This window comes from Leptodactylus fuscus, chromosome 1 (genome assembly GCF_031893055.1).
Source record: "Leptodactylus fuscus isolate aLepFus1 chromosome 1, aLepFus1.hap2, whole genome shotgun sequence".
NCBI lineage: Eukaryota > Metazoa > Chordata > Amphibia > Anura > Leptodactylidae > Leptodactylus > Leptodactylus fuscus.
Window position 1 is genome coordinate 187,343,510 of NC_134265.1, and position 25,343 is coordinate 187,368,852.

The following is a 25,343-nucleotide window of genomic DNA, read 5'->3' on the forward strand; positions in this document are numbered from 1 at the left end:
GAGGAAGGGCTAGAAGACAGTGAAATCCCACACCTCGGCAGAATACCGCCATTCCAGAACATAACCCATTCAAGTGGGGTGGCTTCAGGGATGCCGATGGTGCTGGGGAAGACATTGGAAGATTGGGAAAGGGTTCAAAATAGTTGTCCGGACCTATGTAAAGTGAAAGAGTGGATCCGGACTAAGATCTGGCCACGGCCGAATGAGCGGGCTAGCTTAACCCAAGAGGGTCAGAAGTTACTGAGACAGTGGGATAAGCTGGTTGTCATCCAAGGACTCCTATGTCGGACCATATACATACAGTCAGAGCTGCAACACCGGCAACAGATTGTCATCCCGATGTCATTGGGACCAGTAGCCGCTCAGGAAGCCCATGAGAGTGGGGCCCATTTTGGGAGTGCCAAAACGTACCAATGGCTCCAACGATTTGTGTATTGTCCAGATTTGGGAAAGATGGTGACCAAGGCATGTCTTCAATGTCGGTCCTGCGGGCTGAGTAAAAGTCCCGAACAACGTGCCCCTGTACAAACTATTCAAACATCTGCCCCCCTGCAAATTCTAATGATTGATTATGTACAGATTGGGTACTCTACCTCAGGACATTCTTACTGTTTGGTTATGACGGACCATTTTACAAAGTATGCAGTAGCTGTACCCACCAGAGATCAGACGGCTGAATCCGCTGCCGAAGCGGTCTGCAAACACTTTATACAAGTGTTTGGGTGTCCACAGAAAATCCATTCAGATCAGGGGGCGTGCTTTCAGGGGGCTTTGATGAGTGAATTGTATCAACTCTATGGGATCGAACGTTCTCGCACGACCCCATATCATCCACAGGGGAACGGGGCATGCGAGCGGTTCAACCGCACCTTGATACAGATGTTGCGGACGCTAGAGGATAGTCAAAAAGCTCGGTGGCCAGAGTATCTACCTGAACTGATGTGGGCCTATAACAATAGAGTACACAACACCACTGGTTACTCTCCACACATGTTGATGTTTGGGAGGGCAGGTCAAGAGATTGAGGATCTCCACATGCCAGATCCAATGCAGCCTCCTCCAAGGAGCACTACCGCATGGGCGCAAGAACACCGTCGCCGACTGAGAGCAGTACATAAGGTTGTGGGTGAACGCATGAGACAAATAGTACACCCCAACCCAGGGCCGGAGCAGAGGGATGAGTACGCCCCAGGTGATCGTGTGATTGTCAGGGCCAAGAGGCCAACGGGAAAATTGGATGGGCGGTGGGAGGCGGTACCATATGTTGTGAAGCGAAAGGTAGACCCTGATATTCCAGTGTATGAGGTACAGCCAGTAGGGACTGGAGGACCCTCAAGGAACCTTCACCGTAACATGTTAAGACGCTGCAATTTTGAACACTCGGTGGCCGACGAGGTGGTACAGGCTCCTAGCATTGTTACCAGGGAAACCCCCTTAGACGATGAGTGGTGGGTTGTCCCTGCCCCAGCCGATCCAGGGAACCAAGTCGAGTCTAGTTTGCCGCCCAGGGAGGGAGTTGTACAACCTGCAGAACAGCCATCATTGGGTGTGCCGGGTGCCCCTGATTCTGTGACTCTGCGTAGGACAGCCAGGTCCAATGCCGGGGTACCCCCACAGCGCTATGCGCAAGATGAGTTTATATGGGAAAGGTTGCCAGGGACGTCAACCTCTAGTGGGGTGGCATGTAAGAGGGTGAAACAGCCCCTGTGTAGTGAATGTGCAATGTGTAATTGAGTTGGTGTTTTCATAACCTGACATTTTGTTGTTTGACCACGAGAGGTCGCTGTTGCAAGATAACAAGTAAAAGGAAAAAGGCTGTATGCCCCTGGAAGATTGATGTGGAAACCCTGATCGTTGTAGGAAGGTTCTAGGAGCCATTTTGAGTCAGAGTGTGCTGGACTCTAGAGAAGAGAGAGCTGTGGAGACATCACTGTGCAGAGAGGGTCCTTGGAGGGAGAAGCCACAGCAAGAATAGCTGTGGATTTGAGACTTTCAGAGTCTGTCCAGACACCATCCTAAGGAGAAGATTACTGTCAGAGACTTGGCTGAGAAGTGAGACTGCCAGTGAGACCGCATGCTGTCCGAGGAGCTCCTCTTCACCCGGATGCTAACAGAGACTAAAAGGTACCCAACAGAAGTAAGCGTGCACGCACCACACTGCAAGTTTTGCACCATATTGCTGGGACTGAGTAAAAAGCCTGTAGTTAGTTAGTTAGGTATAATCATCACCCCAGGCTGCAATACTGGTAAACTATCTACCTGTCTGGTAAAAGGACTAAGTCACAGAGGATTTCTACAGAGTTATATCTCCCAGAGAGGGACTTTTAAGGAAGTCTGGGAGCAACATTTAGTTTAACTTTACACTGTTTGGCTTGCAAGCTAACCAACTATTATACTTGCTTAGTTGTACTTGGTTTGGGGGGAATTTAGTAGTATTGTGATAAGATTGTAAACCCTGGTGTTACACCGCCGGATGCCTGTGTCACACACACTGAATTGTTCCTGTGTAATAGGGTAATAACAGGTAACAGGCAGCTGCATAGGCGCAGCCTGCATGTAGGTAAAAGCTTGGAGTATATTGAAGGCCACATTAGTGGGCACCGTGCTGTATAACACCAGGGTCCCAGCCTCTAGGCTGTGTAAATGTAATACCTGGGAGTGTTCTTTTGGACAAAAGAGGTTATCTAAACTAAGTAAAGTCCTATCTTGGTTAAATTGAATTGGACTCACTTCCTTTGTTCGTGACTTCGCTGTATCCTGGGGAGCCCACCTCGGTACACGGCTTACAATGGCATGGGCATGCATGGCTTTCAATGGCACTGGGTCACTTGTGTTTATTGATGACATAACAGCAGACAAGAGTAGCCGGATGAATTCTGAAGTGTACCGGGATATACTTTCAGCCCAGATTCAGCCAAATGCTGCCAAGTTGATCGGATGGCGCTTCATAGTACAGATGGACAATGACCCCAAGCATACAGCCAAAGCTACCTAGGAGTTCATGAGTGCAAAAAAGTGGAACATTCTGCAATGGCCAAGTCAATCACCAGATCTTAACCCAATTGAGCATGCATTTCACTTGCTCAAATTCAGACTTAAGGCGGAAAGACCTACAAACAAGCAAGACCTGAAGGCTGCGGCTGTAAAGGCCTGGCAAAGCATTAAGAAGGAGGAAACCCAGCGTTTGGTGATGTCCATGGGTTCCAGACTTAAGGCAGTGATTGCCTCCAAAGGATTCGCAAGAAAATATTGAAAATAAAAATATTTTGTTTGGGTTATGTTTATTTGTCCAATTACTTTTGAGCTCCTAAAATGTGGAGTGTTTGTAAAGAAATGTGTACAATTCCTACATTTTCTATCAGATATTTTTGTTCAACCCTTCAAATTAAACGTTACAATCTGCACTTGAATTCTGTTGTAGAGGTTTCATTTCAAAACCAATGTGGTGGCAGCAGAGCCCAACTCGCAAAAATTGTGTCACTGTCCAAATATTTCTGGCCCTAACTGTATACTGTCCACCTATTCATACAGAGCTGAACACAGTAGCTGCTGGTAGCCATTCTGTATAACAGTCTTGAGAATGCTTGAGTAAGCAGAATACCGTTCCCAAGGTCTCAGTAGAGACGCTTCTATCCAGAGTTCTGGCTGTCTACTGACATCTGCTGGATCTTTTGAAATATGAAAACAAAGGTTTAATAGAGCTGGCATGTAAACTGAGGAAAGAGTTGGCAATTTGCCACCGGCTCCCATTATTATTTAATTTTAAGTTTGTAATTAATGACCGCCACATGCTAAGAAAGGAGTCTGCCTAAAACTGCTGACAAATGTGCGGCAGGATAGAAGACTCCTCCTGGTAATTGGCATGCTTCGCCTGCGTTCAGGACCAGTATCTGCCGTCTAACAGATTATCTTAGAAAGAAAATGCACATACAGCAATCTTCTTTAGTAAGGAGCTATTTTAATGTATCGCCTCTTATCAAAGATTACAAAAGACTTTTTTTATGGATGAAGTTTACTTTTGGCTTTGAAGCAAAGTCCCAGGATAGTTATGTGGAGGCTCAGTGCTCTGTCACCTCATCCAATATGACATGTTGATTCTAAACTTGCAATGATAATAGCAATAGTATTTACGTACATGCATGCAAGAGGATCAAATTATAATACAATTTTTGGTTTTGTAAAAGAACATCAGATACCTGCCATGATATAGGGAGAGTGAACATACTTTTGTGTTATAGGATAGATTTTGGAGTACTGTTGATCCTTTACCAGAGAGCACAACATTTGCTCAATGTGCTCTTTAGGATGCAAGCAATGTAATAAAATGGAAGTGGGCATAAACACCTTTTTTGTGGGGTCTTCATAAAAATATCATATCATGCTTCATCTCACGCCATATCCTTCTACTGGAAGTAATGTGGTTTGATTAACCAAGTACTTAGGGATCCTTGATTGAGACCAGCTTGTCATATAATAATGGACAACAGGGGTCCAGCAAAATATAACCCCCACTTGGTGCTCATCAAGTGCTGATAGTGTCAATATGTATGGCTTAATACCAAACTACATTATCAAGGTATGAACACATTATGTATCTACTGTACAAGGTCCTTAGTCCGCCTACTTCAGTGGTCAATGGCTGCCTAATGTTTCAGCAAAATCATGCAGCAACTGCTACCATGGGCACATGGAGTATCTACCACACTTGTCTGGGTTTACCTTTAGAATTTATTGACAATACGACCGGTTTGCACAATGATAAAAACACAATTTATTATATAACTAATATCACACATGTTTTGTATGTGCACAGAGTAATTTTTTTAGAAATAGTTAAAACTGGAAGGCTCAGAAAATATTACAATAGATGTATACAGTGAACAAAATATATACTGACTGAGATCTGCATTGCTTGTTGTATTGGTTCCATATTGATTCTGATTTGGCCATTAAGCCATCTGCAACTTTTCAAGCATGTTTCTCTTAGGCCTAGTTCACATCTGCATTTGGGTTTCCATTTAGGGAGTCCGCTTGGTGACTCCCAGAATGGAAACCTATAGGCATAAAAAAGCGGTTTACCTGAGAAACCCGTGGACCCCATAAACTATAATAGGGTCCGTGTGGTTTCCTCTCAGTTTCCACACAAAACATGCAGAGAGAAACGTCCTGCAAGCAGCACTTTTCTCTCTGCATGTTTCATGGGGAAACCACACGGACTCCAATATAGTCTATAGGGTCCGCAGGATTCCCAGCAGTGGCGTAACTAGGAATGTCAGGGCCCCGTGGCGAACTTTTGACATGGGGCCCCCCCTTCCTGACTGACACTAAAGACCTCGACAAACCGACCTCCGCCGCATTCCTGCGCACTCTATTATGCCCCAAAGTGGACCCTACACACACCATTATGCCCCATAATGAACACCCATGAACAATTATTATAGACCCCAGAGTATAATAATTGGAGGCCCTGAAAGTAACCGCTTTTTAATGCGTATAGGTTTCTGTTTGGGGGGCTCCCAAGCAGACTCCACAAACGGAAACCTGAACACAGATGTGAACCGGGCCTAAACATCACATTATAAAATACAATTGTAGTATGTATAATGGTAGACATGTATAGAAGCAAATACAGATAGATAGATAGATGGATAGATAGATAGATAGATAGATAGATAGATAGATAGATAGATAGATAGATAGATAGAGATAGATAGATAGAGAGATAGATAGATAGATAGATAGATAGATAGATAGATAGGAGATAGATCGATAGCAGATAGAGTGTTGGCCAAAAGTATTGGCACCCCTGCAATTCTGTCAGATAATACTCCTTTTTCTTCCAGAAAATGATTGCAAGCACAAACTCTTTGGTATTAATATCTTTATTTATTTTGCTTGCAATGAAAAAACACAAAAGAGAATGAAAAAAAAGTCAAATCATTGATCATTTTACACAAAACTCCAAAAATGAGCCGGACAAAAGTGTTGGCCCCCTCAGCCTAATACTTGGTAGCACAACCTTTAGACAAAATAACTGCGAACAACCGCTTCTGGTAACCATCAATGAGTTTCTTACAATGCTCTGCTGGAATTTTAGACCATTCTTCTTTGGCAAATTGCTCCAGGTCCCTGAGATGTGAAGGGTGCCTTCTCCAAACTGCCATTTTGAGATCTCTCCACAGGTGTTCTATGGGATTCAGGTCTGGACTCATTGCTGGCCACTTTAGAAGTCTCCAGTGCTTTCACTCAAACCATTTTCTAGTGCTTTTTGAAGTGTTTTGGGTCATTGTCCTGCTGGAAGACCCATGACCTCTGAGGGAGACTCAGCTTTCTCACACTGGGCCCTACATTATGCTGCAAAATTTGTTGGTAGTCTTCAGACTTCATAATGCCATGCACACGGTCAAGCAGTCCAGTGCCAGAGGCAGCAGAGCAACCCCAAAACATCAGGGAACCTCCGCCATGTTTGACTGTAGGGACCATGTTCTTTTCTTTGAAGGCTTTTTTTTTTCCTGTAAACTCTATGTTGTTGCCTTTTCCCAAAAAGCTCTACTTTTGTCTCATCTGACCAGAGAACATTCTTCCAAAACGTTTTTGTCTTTCTCAGGTAAGTTTTGGCAAACTCCAGCCTGGCTTTTTTATGTCTCTGAGTAAGAAGTGGGGTCTTCCTGGGTATCCTACCATACAGTCCCTTTTCATTCAGACGCCGACGGATAGTACGGGTTGACACTGTTGTACCCTCGGACTGCAGGGCAACTTGAACTTGTTTGGATGTTAGTCGAGGTTCTTTATCCACCATCCGCAAAATCTTGCATTGAAATCTCTTGTCAATTTTTCTTTTCCGTCCACATCTAGGGAGGTTAGCCACAGTGCCATGGGCTTTAAACTTCTTGATGACACTGCGCACGGTAGACACAGGAACATTCAGGTCTTTGGAGATGGACTTGTAGCCTTGAGATTGCTCATGCTTCCACACAATTTTGCTTCTCGAGTCCTCAGACAGTTCTTTGGTCTTCTTTCTTTTCTCCATGCTCAATGTGGTACACACAGGGACACAGGACAGAGGTTGAGTCAACTTTAATCCATTTCAACTGGCTGTGTAGTGTGATTTAGTTATTGCCACCACCTGTTAGGTGCCTCAGTTAAGTAACAGGTGCTGTTAATTACACAAATTAGAGAAGCATCACATGATTTTTCAAACAGTGCCAATAATTTTGTCCACTCCCTTTTTTATGTTTGCTGTGGAATTATATCCAATTTGGCTCTTTGACAATTCTTTTTGTGGTTTTCCATTGAAGACAAATTAAATGAAGATGATAATACCAAAGAATTTGTGATTGCAATCATTTTCTGGAAGAAAATGAGTTATCTGACAAAATTGCAGGGGTGCCAATACTTTTGGCCAACACTGTAGATAGATAGGAGATAGATAGATAGATAGATAGATAGATAGATAGATAGATAGATAGGAGATAGACAGACAGATAGATAGAGACATTAGTATGCTGTATATACTTACACATATACACATCTATTCACACACATACATTCATATACAACACATACACACACCTATCTACACACGTACAGGGCTCACACAGTATATAAGACACATAATGTAAACACATATACACATCTATACATATTTTATCCAAAAATATACTTACATGTGGCTGTGCAGCTCTGTCTAGCAGTGAAGAGAGCAGATACATCGGATGTCTCCCCTCACACTCCGATGCTGAGGAGGGGGAGGGGCGGAACAGGAAGCTGCTGTGTGCGGAAGCTTTTACAAGAAGCATCTGCAGCCCTGCATCTACTGCTGATCTTCTACTTATGGTAGAGAAAGTATGGGACCCTTGAGGGTGTGGGGATATTAAGGAGTCTATTAAGGAAAAAAAATCCACAGGGGTATTGGCTGTCGCTGGGCCCCTAATGTCCCGGGCCCTGTGGCAGCTGCTACCACTGCTACCACGGTAGTTACGCCACTGATTCCCAGGTAAACCACTTTTTTACACATATAGGTTTCCATTCAGGGGTCCCTAAGTAGATTCCCCCAAGCGGAAACCCAAACGCAGATGTGAACAGAGCCTTAGTGTTCTAAAAGAGATCATAAAGATGTTTTATATACAGATCACAAATTTTAATTCCATATTGAATTCTATTGGGAAAACTTCAGCTTAATTTGCAATAGATTATAATGTATTTTTAGATGAACTGCAGAAATAATGCCAGATACATATGTGTGTGTGTGTGTGTGTGTGTGTGTGTATACCACAGTAGATATGCATTTGGTACTTTCTCCATGACGGAACCCTATATATTTGAATATGTTCATGGGTAGAGATGAGCGAGTAGTTAAATACTCGAGATTCGATATTCGTTTCGAGTAGCCCCTTAATATTCGACTACTCGAATCGAATATCGAATCCTATTATAGTCTATGGGGGAAAAATGCTTGTTTCAGGGGTAGGCAACATTCGATCAAACTGAACTTACCAAGTCCACGTGTGAGGGTCGGTCTGGATTCTCCGAGAAGTCTTCTCTGCGCAGCATCCCCGCGGCGTCATGAGGCAATATATTCACTCTGCTAAGCATCGGGCCTGGGCATAGATGACTGCGCATGCCCGCACTACAAGAAAATGGCCGCTTACAGTCAAAGCGGCCATTTTCTTGTAGCGCGGGCATGCGCAGTCGACTCTGCCCAGGCCCAATACCTAGCAGAATGAATTCAGAGCCGGAAGACGCCGCGGAGAAGCTGCACGGAGAAGACTTCTAAAGGTAGGAGAAGAACCAGCATTGATTGGCTGACTGTATAGCATTCTGCCAATCAACGCTGGTTCTGCATCAAATTTTTCCATTCGAATAGTGAGTGGTACTCGATCGAGTACGAGTATTTCGAATACCGTAGTATTCGATCGAATACCTACTCGATCGAATACTACTCGCTCATCTCTATTCATGGGCCTTAAAAACAAGTGACAATAAGATGATTTCATATATCAGTCTGGATTGATGTGTACATTAAGACATACTCTAGTCTATACATGTATATTTAAAACCTAAGTAGTTCTCTAGGATTCTCTCAGTCCTATTGCTGCTTGAAAAGTAAGGCTCTCTGACTTACCAAACAGTTTGCTATGCTAATAAACTTCCAATTTCTTGCAGATTCTGACAAGCAGATGCCTGGAGCAGCTTGATCAAAAGAAAAGCTATGTACTTGGCAACATACATCATATTGAGCAAGCTGCCACTGATCTCAAGGTATGAGGCATATCGAAAAAGCAAGAAACTGCAGAGTTATGTTCAATACACAAATGTTGCAAGCTTTGTATTTGTTTAGCTCTCAGTTGAAAGATACATATTCCAGGGCTCTCATATTCAATCTGTAAAATCCATTGGCTGTGTCTGACACAATTCCTAATTTGTTGTAATGAATGGAAAGACTCAGACCTTAACTCATCAAGTCAATGATCTCTTTCCAGACATCTGACAGGATCTGTCTCAAATTCAGCTACTGCCAACACACATTACAATGCAATATCTCTGCATATACAGTATATACAAATTACACAACCATCAAAGATGCTTAGCAAAAATGTAGCAAATTGTGGTACACCCTGAGCAACAGAGATTTAGATAACCTAAAGGAGAATGCAACTAGAATATATTTAAGATATTACTGTATTCAAGTCAGGAATTGCAAAATGGAGGGGTTGTACTATACCTTCTAATGCGCAGAATTCTCCCACATTGCATCGTCCATGCTCCTGACTTTTAACCCCTTCCCACTGTGGGCATTTTTCAATTTTCATTTTTGACTTTCTCCCCTTCCCCTTCTAAACCCCATAACTATCTTATTTTTCTGCTCTCAAAGCCATATGAGGGCTTAATGTTTGCGGGAAAATTTTTTCTTCTTGATGCTGCCATTAATTATTCTGTACAATGTACTGGGAATCTGGAAAAAAAATTCAGAATGGGGTGAATTTGAAGAAAAAGTGTATTTGTGTGACTTTCTTACAGGCTTTATTTTTACGGCGTTCACTGTGCAGCCAAAATGACATGATACCTGTATTCTATGTTTCGGTACGATTCCAGGGATACCATATTTATACAATTTATTTACATTTTAACTAGAGATGAGCGAACACTGTTCGATCAAATACATATTCAATTGAATATCAGGCCGTTCGGGGTATTCAATTGGAATCGAATACCACGAGGCAAACGCAGCAAAAATTCGTTATCCCCTCCCACCTTTCAAGGCGCTTTTTTTGCACCAATAACTGTGCAGGGGAGGTGGGACAGGAACTATGACAACGGAGGCAGTTAAAAAAAATTGGTAAAAGGAATTGGCTGGCTAAATCAGGTGACCTCCAATTTATACGAATGGTGGATTTAACATTCGATTAATTTGAGACTGTGAACTATGTGACTGTGAGACAAGGACAGATCTACAGGCAGGGTTAGCTAGGGATTACCTTTATTTAGGGGGGAATGTTACTCACCCAGCTCTTTGGGGCTCTATCCCTGTCAGCTTCTGATATGCGGGAGCTGACTTTTCCCCATAGGAATGCATTGACCAGCGTTGATTGGCCGAACGCCATATAGAGTACAGCATTCAGCCAATCAACGCTGGTTCTGCCGGAACAGGCGGAGTCTAAGATCGGTCCACAGCAGTTTCCATTGTGGTCCGATCTCAGATGGAGCAGTGCTGACTCAGCTCTGCTACATGGAGAAGCAGCAGAGCTCAGCATACACAGAGATGCAGCAGAGCTGAGTGTGCAGCAGGGTTCAGCGCACACTCAGCACTGCTACATCTCAGATGCAGCAACACTGAATGCGCAGCAGGGTTCAACGCACACTCAGAACTGCTGCATCTGAGATGTAGCAGTGCTGAGTATGCGTTGAACCCTGCTTGTTCTGCCGGTGGAGTCTAAGATCAGTCCACAGCAGTCTCCATTCTGGTCTGACATTAGACTCCGCCTCCTCACATTCGGCCAATCAACGCTGGTCAATGCATTCCTATGGGAAAAAGTCAGCTCCTGCATATCGCAAGCTGACAGGGATCCCGACATAATACAGTGACTTTGGCATGTTAGATGCCCCCAGACATGCTTCCCCTGCTGTCCCAGTTGCATTGTAGAGGTGTTGGCATCATTTCCTGAGGTGTCATAGTGGACTTGGTGACTCTCCTGAGTCGAATGGTGGGATCCCCTGAAACGAAGCATTTTTCCCCATAGACTATAATGGGGTTCAATATTCGTTCGAATAGTCAAATATTGAGCGGCTATTCGAAAAGAATATTGAATAACGAATATTTTACTGCTCGCTCATCTCTAATTTTAACCCCAAAAAATCCAAAACTGCGCTAAAAGTTTTTTGTTTTTTTTCTATAAGTCATTATATTCTGACACCCATCATACATAGGGTGTCTTTTTTTGCAGGGCCAGGTGTACTTTTTAGTTTTACCATTTTGTGGAATTGTTATTGCTTTGATCACTTTTTACTCAAATTTTTATCAGAGGCAAAACAGTGAAAAAATGGCGGTTTGGAACTTTAGATTTTTTTTCCCACTACAGCGTTTACCGTACAGGAAAATTATTTTTATAGATTTGTAGAGCGGACATTTTCAGACACAAGGATACTTAATGTGTATGTGTTTAACAGTATTAAAATACTTTTATATGTGTTCTAGGGAAAGGGGGGTGATTTTAATTTTTAATACTTTTTATTTTTTACATTTTTGCATTTATTAGACCCCCTAGGGGTCTTGAACCCCAGAGTGTCTGATCACTAATGCAGTGCATTACAAAAAAAACATCATTTCTTTTGCAGAAAGAAATCATTACAGACAGGCCTGGGAGCGTTCATAAGGCTTCCAGCGGTCATGCCAACAGGAGGCCAGCCCCAGAGCTTGTTCTGGGTGCCAGTGATCCCCAGAAAAAAGACGGTGCCCACGCACCGCTGGTAAAATGGCGCCTCAGCTCCGGAGCAGCTACCATCTTTAAACACAAGGCATCTGCCATACTAGGGAAGGGGTTAAAGTGCACCTGATCCCACAGGCCTTAAATAAGTTTTCGGGTTTCTAATCTTTATGGGCTATCCTTAGAATAAGCCATCAATATTAGGGAGTTCAATATTGGTACCCAGACAGAGCGCCTCTTTGGTATTGTTTACATAATGTAAGTCATGCTGCTTACACACTGTACCAACTATAGCGGTGAGGGTAGGTACTGCAGCATTGTCCCATAAATAGGACAGAGCCATAATACAGTTTGTATGGCAAGTGAGCATTGTGGCTTGCGATATGTAAACAATACCGAGAGCCATGCTGTTTGATCTGCGGAAGTCCCAGTTGTCAGACCCCCACACATCCAATATTGATGGTCTGTTCTAAGGATAGGCCATTAATGTTAGACACCAGATAACCCTTTTAAAGGAATATGCTATCTCGGCAAACACTGCTGACAAGGGAATAACTGCTCCATTTAGCCATGCTGTTTGCATGTCAGTTAAGCTACAGAAACAGTGTAGCTCAATTGTGCTTACACAGTTTCCATAGCTCCCATTCTCTTATATGAAAATTAAAAGAATAATGTAAAGCAGCAATGCTTGCTTGTTCTTGTAAGTCCTGCCATGGGGGTCAGGACTTGGTAAATCACTGCATTTTTAACCCTCAAGTATTGAATTATTTTAATTTCCATAACTAAATGCACAGTGAAAATTACAATGAAATTGTAATTTTTCCAGGGGATACATTAATTCAGTGCCCAATATGTGGCGCCTGACTTGTGACAGCAGAGACACACTCTAAAAACTAGAAAAAAACACAGAAAAGCACCGCGCGGCACCTAGTGCATTACCTCCAGTGATACCGTGCACTATATTTAAAACGTAGCTATAATCACCTCAGGGTGCTGTGATATAGTCACAGCACTCAAATAGTTCCACACACAAATCCATAAGAAAGCCGGAAGCAGCAAAGATAACAAACGCACTAGGCGTACATGAAATCACAAAACCAGGACCAATTCAAACTCCACAATCGGTGTAGATGAAATGAAAGAAATCCGCGCTTACCGACCGAAGTCTTGCCAATGAATCTTTATTAAAACCTTTTCACACAACGCGTTTCAAAACCTATAACTGGCTTCTTCATCAGGTGTACATAAGGGTAGTGTAAAAGCACATCATGCATCCACCATATATATATACATGTGACTGGGTGGGTGCCGAAATAGAAGGCCCACCCCTTTCTTACGTCATTACATCCCATCTCAAAGATCAATATAAAACGAGTGATTATGAAGATAATCTTGTTTCCCTTAGTCCTAACAGCGGCACAATGTGGGGGGTATTTCTGCCCCTGTGTGCTGGTAGGACAGGCGGATATTTAATTAGCCAATCAAATGGGTGGCAGGCCCTATAAGAGGGCACAAGAACCTCCCCTCTGCGTGTAAATACAAAAGTACCTCCATTACATTTATATACAGTTTTATACATAAGATATGATTCCCAGGGTGGGAAATCTTGTGCCGCTGTTAGGACTAAGGGAAACAAGATTATCTTCATAATCACTCGTTCCCTGTCGTCCTCAACAGCGGCACAATGTGGGGATATAGCAAGCAGGTCCCCAAGATGGGTGGGACAAACCCATGACCGAACTTAAACTGGTCTGGGCAAAGGCAGTGGAATCTGCCACTTGGTCCTTCAGGCGGTAATGCCGAATGAAGGTGGATTCAGATGCCCAAGAGGCAGCTGCATATATTTGGTCCACAGACAAAGCACTTCTTTCTGCCCGTGAAGTGGACACTGCCCTGGTTGAATGGGCATGAAGGAAAGATGGAGCCGACAGCCCTTGGGCGGTATAGGCGACTCTAATAGTCTCGGTAACCCACTGGGATATTGTAGCTTTGGCGGCTTTGGCGCCCTTGTTTTTCCCCGTGTAGCTGACCAACAGGTTTTCAGTCCACCTAAAGGGGCGAGTGCACTGCAAGTAGATCTGCAGGCATCTAACCACATCCAGCTTGTGCCATCTTTCTTCTTCAGCAGAAGAAGGGAACGGAAAAAATACTGGAAGGGAAATCAGTTGGTTCCTGTTTACAGCAGATGGCACCTTGGGACGAAACCCAGGGAGGAACCTAAGCTGTACATGGTCAGAGAAAAAGGTGGTATATGGCTCCTCAGCGGACAAAGCTTGTAGTTCACTAACGCGTTTGGCAGGTGTGACTGCCAATAGCAGCGCCATTTTGCCGGTTAGCGACTTGAGGGAGACCTCTTCCAGAGGTTCAAATGGCTGGCCACATAGGGCATTCAGGACCGGAATAAGGTCCCATTGGTGGACAGGGGTGTTTACCACCGGTCTCAGCCTAGTTGCCCCTTTAATAAAGGTGCTCACTAAAGGATCCTGAGACAAACGCCTCCCCAGATAGGCGGACAGGGCCGCTACGTGTACCTTGAGTGTGGCCGCAGCAAGACCTCTGTCTAGTCCGTCTTGAAGGAAGTCCAGGATCGCCTCCGTAGGGGGATCGGTGGAGTCCACTTGATGCTGCAGACACCAGGCATTAAAGATGTTACCTATTCGACGGTAGTTCCTGTTAGTCGAATCTGCTCTGGCGCTGGATAGGGTCTTCAAGACGGCTTGTGACAGTCCTCTATTTCTCAATAGGGACTGGTCAACCTCCAGGCTGTCAGGTTGAGTCTCCTCAGATCCTGGCATCTCAGCTCTCCTTGGGTTACCAGGTCTGGGAGTGGGGGAAGCCTCCAATATATGCCCTGACTCATTTGTATGAGCTGAGCAAACCAAGCCCTTTTTGGCCAGAACGGGATTATGGCTATTCCCGAGGCTTGGTCCTGTCTTATTTTTATCAATACCTTCGGTATGATTGGAATTGGAGGGAATATGTAAAACAGCCTGAACCTCCATGGGATGGACAGGGCATCCACCGCCAAGGGATTGTCCTCCTGGTACAGAGAGCAGAAGGTCCCCACCTTGGCGTTGAGTCGGGTAGCCATAAGATCGACCTCCGGGAGACCCCATCTCTGGACGATCTGTTGAAATACGTCTGGATTGAGAGACCATTCTCCTGATACGGTAATACCCTGACTCAGCTGATCCGCTACTATGTTCAGGGAGCCCTTTATGTGAACAGCGGATAACTGGACCAGATTCTTCTCCGCCTAGGCAAATATGAGATTCGTCTCTCTCAGCAAGGTTGGTGACCTGGTGCCCCCTTGTTTGTTTATATAGACTACCACCGTCATATTGTCTGACCGGTTTTTGACAGACTTGCCTTTCAATTCTGGGGCAAAGTGTACTAGGGCCAGGTACACTGCTCTGAGTTCCTTGAGATTGGCTGACCCCAGCTCCGGACATCTCCATCGTCCTTGTACAGTTTTGTCTTGACAATGGGCTCCCCATCCCCACTGGGATGCATCTGTTGTCAACAGGGTCCACACTGTCGGGACCGTGGACCTTCCGTCTTTCAGGTGTATCCACCATCTGAGGGAAAGACGGGTAGCGGGAGAAAGGCAGATCTTCTTGTGCAATCCCCGTGGAGACCTGTTCCAGGTTCTCAACACTTCCATCTGCAGGGGACGCAAATGCCATAAAGCCAAAGGCACCGCCCTGGCCGAGGATGACATCAGGCCCAGGACTCTCATGGCGGTCCGGATGGTTACCTGCCGAGTGCGCAATAGGAATCGTGCACTGGCTTGGATTCTTTCCTTCCTTGGACTGGAGAGGAAGATCTGCATCGCTTCTGAATCCACTATAAATCCGAGGAATTTTCTTCAGGTGGATGGAACGATTTCGGACTTCTCCCAATTGATAATCCTAACTCCTGTAGGAAGTTGATGGCAAGGTTGAGCTGCTGGAGGAGAGCAGCAGGAGACTGAGCTTTCAGTAGCCAGTCGTCTAGATAAGGGACGATGAAAAGACCCTGAAGTCTGAGGGCCGCGGCGACCGGAGCGATCACCTTGGTGAATACCAGTGGGGCGGATGTGATGCTGAATGGCAGAGCTGTGAATTGATAGTGCTCCCTGTGGCCTGCCATAGCGACGGCAATCCTGAGGAACTTCCTGTGGAAATGAGCAATGGGGACATGTAGATAAGCGTCCTTCAAATCGAGGGTAACCATCACCTCTCCTGGCTGAAGAAACACAGCCACGGAATCCACGGTTTCCATTCAAAATGACCTCTTCCTGATAAACCGATTGAGGTACCTCAGATCTATTATCATCCTCCAGCCCCCTTTTGGGGACCAGAAAGACGGGGGAGTAGACTCCCAGACCGAGGTCTGAGGCTGGTACCTTCTCCAGGGCGCCCTTGGTAACATATTCGGCAACCAAGGCTTCTAGACTGGCCTGCTGAGAAGGTGGAAGAGTTTGGGTGGAAACGAACCGATCTGGAGGTGGAAGATGAAAATCGATGTGATACCCGTGTTGTATGATCTTCAACACCCATGGGTCTTGGATATGGGTGAACCATGCTCTGGAAAAGGAGGAAAGACGTCCTCCCACAGGAAGGGGGGCCACAGGGAGCTGCCCCACGTCAAAACTCAGGCTTCCTCTTGGTGTCCTCCTTGGAAGCGCCACGACCAGCTCCCCTAGGGCGATATCTAAAACGCCGTTGTTGGGAAGGGCGTCTATAATTAGAGGAAGAACCTCTGCCTCTAGAGGGAGCACGTCTGCCCCTGGATGCTTTAGGTAGGGACCTTCCCCTACCTTCAGCTAATCCCTCCATAATGGCGTCTAAGCTTTGGCCAGACACCCTTCCCGGCTCAAAGGGGAGAGCACAGAGTGCTGCTTTAGATGCAAAATCTGCCCGCCAAGGCTTTAGCCAAAGGGGTCTACGGGCCGCAGTAGACAACGCCATAGATTTGGCGGAGATTTTTAATTGATGGCAGGAGGATTCCGCCAAATAATCTGCAGCCCTATGAACTCTTTTCATAGAGGCCAGAATCTCATCTCTGTCTACGCCCAAGTCTATATCCCGCTCCAAGGCGGCTAAGCGGTTGCGCAAAAAGTCACCAACCATAGAGGAGGCTATGGCCACAGAGGCTTGCGCGGAGGAAGCTGAGTAGACCTTCTTCAGAACGGAGTCCGCCCTACGATCCAGAGGGTCCTGAAGATTTGAACCATCTTCCAAGGGCACCAGGGTTCTGCGGGACAGCTTTGCTACGGCCAAATCCACCTTCGGGGGAGGCCCCCAGGAATCCCACTGGGTAGTGTTAACAGGAAACAAACTCTTGAAGATCCTGGAAAGCGAATGTCCTTTCTCTGGCTGTTTCCACTGCTGCGCCATAAGGTCGGTCAGCGTGGCGTCCGCATGGAAGGCAATATGTCCCCCAGAGGCAGACGTGGAGGCTTCCCCGTCAACATCTCGGCCCACTGTAGACCGGATGGACTTCAGCAGCCTGCCCGTTTGTTCATAATGGAACGCAGTTCTGCTGGAATAACTGAGTCGTCCTCGGAGGAATCATCCTCTGCCACCCGCAGGTGTTACAAGGGGGGGGGGAGAGACGAGGAACGGTGCTCAGAGCATGGTCTCCTGGTGAGCTGAGACAAGGTGCAATGGATCCCTTTGAGGGAATCATCCTGCAAAACAAAAAGGAGAGTACAAGCAAGGGAAAAACTATTTACCCAAGCGATGCCCAAACTCACCATCTCCTTGACCCATGCCATCATATCTCTGGGAGAGGGCTCCACAGGTGGAGGACCTCTGCACCCGCGACAACGGGCCCACTCATAGCCTGAAAATAGGCAAGTTATAGGACCAGTAGTACCCCGCAGGGAACAACCTTTCAAGCCGCTACCTACCATCAGGGAGCGGTGTGTCGCAATCGAAGCAGGAAAGATGTTTCCTCTTGGAAGAGGTTTTCCTCCTACCATCCCCAGGAGGGGTAGTAGAGGATGACATATCCTACAGAGAGAGATAATAGACCATGCAACACTGTCACCATGACATCATACCAGCTTTTAAAAAAAGGGTAGATCTTACCAGGTCCTGTAGACCGGACAGCGAGGTGACGGATCCCAATAAAGTTTGCAAACTGGAAAAGAGTTCAAGATCAATGAACACCACAATCGCACGCCTTCAGCAGATACTGCAGGAAGGTCTCTGACACCAGGCCAGCCAGCCTCTTAATTCTGGCCGGCTGGAAGTGGGCGGAGCCACAATCAAAGCAGGTGAGGCAACCTGCCCAGACAACTAACCCTGTAATCAGGGGTCTGCAAAGATATACATTCCCCCCCACCAAGAGGCCCTTAACACGGGCACTTACCCCCACATCTCCCCGTCTTTTCCGGCCTTTAATAAGGCCTGAATCTTCCCTGAGTGAGCGGCCGCCAGCGCCAGGCCGTTGCCATGGCGCTATGATACTTCCGGCGAAACCGGAAGTGCGCGCTTACAGCGGCCGGCGGGGAACAGGATACACAACAGTGTGGTTCCACCCGCCGGCAGTCCGCGCGGCCACCAGAGGCGGCATGCGGAGTCCCTGGACTCTCACCAAAATGTCAGGTAAGTCACAAGGAGCAGGGGAAGCGGAGGAGAGGGGGGGCAGGGGGGATAGAGGGGGGTAGCCACACATGGCTAACAAGCACCTTCTCCCCGCAGGGCACAGAAGGTGACAAGAAGAAAACAACCGCTCAGGAGGTGAGTGATCCTGCTGAGCTACTCTAAGAGGACACAAGTCCTCCCACCTGTCCTCTGTCCACACAGGACAGAAAAAAACACGCAGAGGGGAGGTTCTTGTGCCCTCTTATAGGGCCTGCCACCCATTTGATTGGCTAATTAAATATCCGCCTGTCCTACCAGCACACAGGGGCAGAAATACCCCCCACATTGTGCCGCTGTTGAGGACGACAGGGAACACATTTTGCAAATGTCAGATCTAAAAACATTATGTCATAACAGTTATGGTGTTTAAATACATACAAACATAAAAAGAAGGAGATTACCATCCTCTTGTGCCGGCACATGTCTGGCGCGTCTATCTTTCCCTTGTTGCGTGTCTCTATTGAAACTGCCGCCCAGAAGTTTGCGTACATCCACTGGTGGGACGCAAATGCGTTCCAACCACCGGAAGTGGTATGCAGAATGTACATATGCATTCCGTACTTATGCGTTCCACATACCGGAAGTGGCGCGGTCCACCGAAGGACCTTCCTGCCTGCATGTTCTACTAGGTTACATTGTATCCTATTCATCCTAGCTACTTGATCCATTCCTTTATGAACATGCTTTGTCCTATTTTCTCGGACCATGTCTCAATACTCCAACTTACACTATGGACCTTTACACTAAGAACTATTATTTATAAACAACCACTCAATATAAATAATTTCTCATATACCTTAATATTCTTATGACCAACTGTAAATAATAAAGAATGTAAATATAAAAATGTATGAAAGATATTATTAAACTGTACCCTTACATAATTTAAATTAAAACCCCACATATAGAAAACATAAATAAATAAATAAAATCAAATATGCCGTCTACATGTGTATATATACTCTATATATGTACTCTACACTCACCGGCCACTTTATTAGGTACACCATGCTAGTAACGGGTTGGACCCCCTTTTGCCTTCATAACTGCCTCAATTCTTCGTGGCATAGATTCAACAAGGTGCTGGAAGCATTCCTCAGAGATTTTGGTCCATATTGACATGATGGCATCACACAGTTGCCGCAGATTTGTCGGCTGCACATCCATGATGCGAATCTCCCGTTCCACCACATCCCAAAGATGCTCTATTGGATTGAGATCTGGTGACTGTGGAGGCCATTGGAGTACAGTGAACTCATTGTCATGTTCAAGAAACCAGTCTGAGATGATTCCAGCTTTATGACATGGCGCATTATCCTGCTGAAAGTAGCCATCAGATGTTGGCTACATTGTGGTCATAAAGGGATGGACATGGTCAGCAACAATATTCAGGTAGGCTTTGGCATTGCAACGATGCTCAATTGGTACCAAGGGGCCCAAAGAGTGCCAAGAAAATATTCCCCACACCATGACACCACCACCACCAGCCTGAACCGTTGATACAAGGCAGGATGGATCCATGCTTTCATGTTGTTGACGCCAAATTCTGACCCTACCATCCGAATGTCGCAGCAGAAATCGAGACTCATCAGACCAGGCAACGTTTTTCCAATCTTCAATTGTCCAATTTCGATGAGCTTGTGCAAATTGTAGCCTCAGTTTCCTGTTCTTAGCTGAAAGGAGTGGCACCCGGTGTGGTCTTCTGCTGCTGTAGCCCATCTGCCTCAAAGTTCGACGTACTGTGCGTTCAGAGATGCTCTTCTGGCTACCTTGGTTGTAACGGGTGGCTATTTGAGTCACTGTTGCCTTTCTATCAGCTCGAACCAGTCTGGCCATTCTCCTCTGACCTCTGGCATCAACAACGCATTTCCGCCCATAGAACTGCCGCTCACTGGATGTTTTTTCTTTTTCGGACCATTCTCTGTAAACCCTAGAGATGGTTGTGCATGAAAATCCCAGTAGATCAGCAGTTTCTGAAATACTCAGACCAGCCCTTCTGGCACCAACAACCATGCCACGTTCAAAGGCACTCAAATCACCTTTCTTCCCCATACTGATGCTCGGTTTGAACTGCAGGAGATTTTCTTGACCATGTCTACATGCCTAAATGCACTGAGTTGCCGCCATGTGATTGGCTGATTAGAAATTAAGTGTTAACGAGCAGTTGGACAGGTGTACCTAATAAAGTGGCCGGTGAGTGTATATACACATGTAGAGGGCATATTTTATTTTATTTATTTATTTATTTATGTTTTCTATATGTGGGGTTTTAATTTAAATTATGTAAGGGTACAGTTTAATAATATCTTTCATACATTTTTATATTTACATTCTTTATTATTTACAGTTGGTCATAAGGACTGTCCCTGTGGTCTTCCATTTCCTTACTCTGTTCTTCACAATGGAAACTGACAGGTTAAATCTCTGAGACAACGTTTTGTATCCTTCCCCTGAACAACTATGTTGAACAATCTTTGTTTTCAGATCATTTGAGAGCGGGCTGTCCATACTCGGCAACCATCAAACTTAACTGAGCTTGAATTGTTTTGTAAAGAGGAATGGCTCAAAATCCCTTCATCCAAGATCCAGGAACTGATTAAAAGCTACAGGAAGCGACTAGAGGCTGTTATCTTTGCAAAAGGAGGATGTACTAAATATTAATGTCACTTTTCTGTTGAGGTGCCCATACTTTTGCACCGGTCAAATTTTGGTTTAATGCATATTGCACATTTTCTGTTAGTACAATAAACCTCATTTCAGGTGGTAGCAACCAGCACACCGTCATGTGGATGAGAACTTTGTTCCAAATGCTCCGGCTTACAAGTGGTTTCCGAACTGACCTCTACTGCTTGTACCAGGGATAGGACAGCGTCTCAGGGCTTGACCAGTGGACAGCACAGCACCCGGAGAGCCTCATATATCATCCTTGTCCTCCCCTCCCCCACTCTCTGCAAATTCCCTCTGCTTCCTCCCATGGACTTGATCTGCATTCTTTGTCTCATTAACCATTTCCTGCTGCAGATGGACCTTAGGCATTTGTAAATTCCTTTCCTAATCTCTGCATTGTAGTAATTGATTAGAATGGCAGACTGGGAGACACCTCACCTCCCTCTGCTGTTTGACTCCCATCCTGACGCTTTCTGCTGGGACATTCTGTGACACTGTGAGTACTCTCTGCTGGGTTTTTTTTTTTTTTTTGGACTTTTTTACCCTCTTCAGAGACATTCCTAACAGAGAACTTTTGTTGTTGTGAGCTGCAGTGGTGTGAAGGGAGTGCTGAGCCCCTACTCCACCATCAGGGGGGGCTCCTCACCTTCCTCCACTTGCTGTGTGTTATACGCTCTGCAGTATATCCCCACGGAACTAGCACTTCTCCCATTGCTCCTTTGGCACCTCATGGGTACCGGGTTTGATTATGGAACTGTGTGACCGCCTCATGTAAGGCCTGGTGATACTGCGAGTGTACCTTCATTACCTTCTATGGTCGCTTCCCACTGTGATATGTCCAGAAGACGTCCTAACACCTCTACTGCTCCTTCCCGCACCCCAGGCCGCTCTCTTACTCACTCACCATCAATCTCTACCTTCCTGTCCCGATCTGGAACCTCTGCTACAGGGTCTGGCACTGATGACATGGCTCCTCCATCTCCTCCGCTACGCCAATCGCAGCCGCCTCCTTCACTGTCTGCCACCCTCCCTGGACATGACATGCAATCCTTGGATTCAGCCTCCCTGCCCTGCTCGGCAGCCCATATTGCCTCTGCGGACTTTCAGCTACTTCGGGACCGTATTCAAGCTCTACCCACTAAACAAGACCTGGATGCTGTAGTTTCCCGAATGGAACAATCCCAGGCACAGGCCCTCGGTGCGATCCAATCTGATGTGTCTCAACTTTCCACTAGGGCTGACGCTACTGATCAAACACTGTCCTCTTTGGAACAACGCCTGTCCGCGGTGGAGAGCAATCAAACCCACTCTGAGGCCCGCCTTCAACAAATTGCTTTGCTCCTGGATGACCAGGAGAACCGGGGTCGCAGAAATAATATTCGATTACGAGGAGTGCCAGAAAAAGGCCCTCAGGATGATCTGATCAGCCGAATTAATACCATTTTCAATATGGCGACTCAACGCCCGCTGGATGCTACCTTCATGATGGACCGTGTGCATAGAGTCCAACGTTCTGGCCCGCTTGACCCTGCTAATCCTAGAGATGTTCTGTGTAGACTACATTACTTCACAGACAAGGAACATATCCTGAGGTGTGCCTGGGATATGGGATCGGTGCCTTTTGAGAATGCCTCTGTCAAGCTCTATCCTGACGTCTCATCCCGCACATTGGCTATGCGCCGTGCCCTTCAGCCGGTGTTGACTCTGATTAAGGACTGTGGAGGTTCCTATAGGTGGGGTCATCCCTTCCATTTGATTGTTCGTGCTGGCTCGTCTTCAATTGTTGTCCGTTCCCTGGCGGACTTGCCTGATTTGTTTGCCTCCCTGTATGTGCGCCCTGTCTCAGTCCCGAACTGGCTTGCTCTGGATTCCTCCCGCCCTGCTGTATCCAGGCGCGGCCGCGGTTCCAGGCGTTCTTCTTCGGCTGCCTCTAGAGAGAGACCTCGGCGAAACTCATCTCCACGACGTCTTCCAACACCGGATCCGCCTGGGTCTCCACTCCGTCAACCGGATCTCTCAGCTCAACTTCCCATTGAAGCATGATCCCTCATGCCGCCGGTTTTTGATCTGCTCACAGGACGGTGCTAATATCCTTTTATATTGAGTGGTCTCGGACTTGTTTTGTGGTTGGTGGACATTTTCACTGTGTTTATTTTGTTCTGTGGCTACTCTGCTCCTCTTGATCCTGCTCCTGCTGGGCTTTATAGATGGCCCTTGTTGATTTTGCTTTGTTTTTATACAATGTTGTTATTTGGACCGTAGAGTCACTTTGTAGCCCTGTGCTTCCTATCCCTTTCAACTTTGTTGGGGGTGGGGGCATGGGGTCTTCCTTACCAGGTACACTCGTGGTGCTTGCGGGCCCACTTCTCCCCTCATCTTTTCTTACTCCCTCACTCCTTCCTGTTTGTTGTTGTGCCCCTGGCCCATTTGTCTAGGGGTAGTTAGATTTGTTCTACTCTGGGTTCTTTTTCCCTTTCCTTTCTCCCCCCCCCCCCCCCACCTTTACTGCTCTCTTTCCTCTACCTTTTTATTTTTCTCTTTTTTTTTTCTTTTTTTTTCCCCTCCCCTTTGCCCTCTTCAATTCTTCGTCCTCTCCCCTTCCTCCCCCCCCCCTTTATTATTTTCTCTTTTTAGGGTGTGAGCTGGGAAAGCCCGTCTCCCTCCATGCCTCCGCTTGATCGCCTTTCCTCCATCACCGTGGGCTCCCTCAATGTGAGAGGCCTTCATAGTCCAGAGAAGCGCTCCGTACTCTTCAATCTGCTCAAAGGTAAGCGCCTTCATGTTGTGTTTTTGCAGGAAACTCACCATTGCTCTACCAAGCCATATAAGTTGACTAATGCTTGGTTTCCTCATGCATATCATAGCTCTTCTCCCGACCCGAAATCCAGAGGGACTAGTATCTTGATTTCTCGCTCCCTGCCTTGGGAACATTTGGAGACTCGCACTGATTCTGAGGGGAGACTTGTTATGGTCAAGGGTCGTATCTCCTCTCAGCTTTTTGCTTTTGTTTCTTTGTATTTACCTAACTCGGGACAGGGTCGTGCTCTTAGTTCTTACTTAGGACTGTTGGACGGCTTTGTGGAGGGCTTCCTGGTGGCGGGGGGGACCTCAATCTGGTCCTAGACCCTTCATTGGACTCTTCTGCTGGTGTCTCTTCTCACCCTTACTCGCTCATCAGGAGGGTTAAGAGGGACCTTCATTCCCACCAGCTTGTGGACTCCTGGAGGTTACTCCACCCATTAGATAGGGATTACTCCTATTATTCTCCGGTCCATCACCGCTACTCTCGTATCGATTACCTCTTTATCCGTCACCAACATCTCCACTCTTTGTTGGCTGCGGAAGTCGACAACATTACTTTCTCCGACCATGCATTGGTTACTTTGTCTGTTTCCTTGTCCTCCCCTATTCCCTTCCAGCGTCAATGGAAACTTAACGCATCACTTCTTGATGACGTAACAATCTTGGATGACATTAAGACCCGATTGGGGGAATACTTTGAGAGGGAGGAACTGTCGGGGATTGCTCCCCCAATGGTGTGGGAAGCTCACAAATGTTTTATCCGGGGTATCCTGTTGCAACATGGTTCCCGCTTGAACAAGGAACGCCGGGCTTGCATTGAATCTCTGCTGCAGCGGATCCGCTCATTGGAACTTCTTCATAAACGCCAAATCACTCCTGATGTTTATTCTCAGCTTGCCAACGCCCGAGAAGAATTGCGTACGCTTGTCACTGATAGGGTGAAGGGTACTCTAGCTAAATGTAGACGTCATTTTTACGAGTTCGGAAATAAGAGCGGGCGTTCCCTAGCTAGGGCCCTTCGGGTTCAGCAGTCCTCCACCTATGTTTCATGCATCGGTTCCGCCCAGGGTACTCGATTACACATGCCCCTCGATATTGCGGCTGCCTTTCGGGACTACTATGCCTCTTTGTATTCTGTAGACTCTGGCCCTTCTCCTCTCCCTGAAACGGAGTTCCGAGATCGCATTCGCTCTTATCTCTCCTCCTCTGGTCTCCCGTCGCTGTCCCTAGAGGACTTGACGGCCTTGGAATCTCCTATTGTTGAAGAGGAAATTTCTTTAGCTATCTCCAGTATGGCAACGGGTAAGGCCCCAGG

General features: G+C 46.2%; 1 protein-coding gene across 1 annotated transcript in view; it reads left to right on the plus strand.

Annotated features, from left to right (window-relative positions):
• Window positions 1-25,343, plus strand: part of TRIM14 (tripartite motif containing 14) — an 80,081-nt gene that overhangs the window by 37,087 nt on the left and 17,651 nt on the right. Inside the window, exon 2 of the mRNA XM_075280439.1 lies at window positions 9,166-9,261. Within this exon, the coding sequence (XP_075136540.1) occupies window positions 9,166-9,261 (96 nt within the window). The remainder of the gene's footprint in view (window positions 1-9,165; window positions 9,262-25,343) is intronic.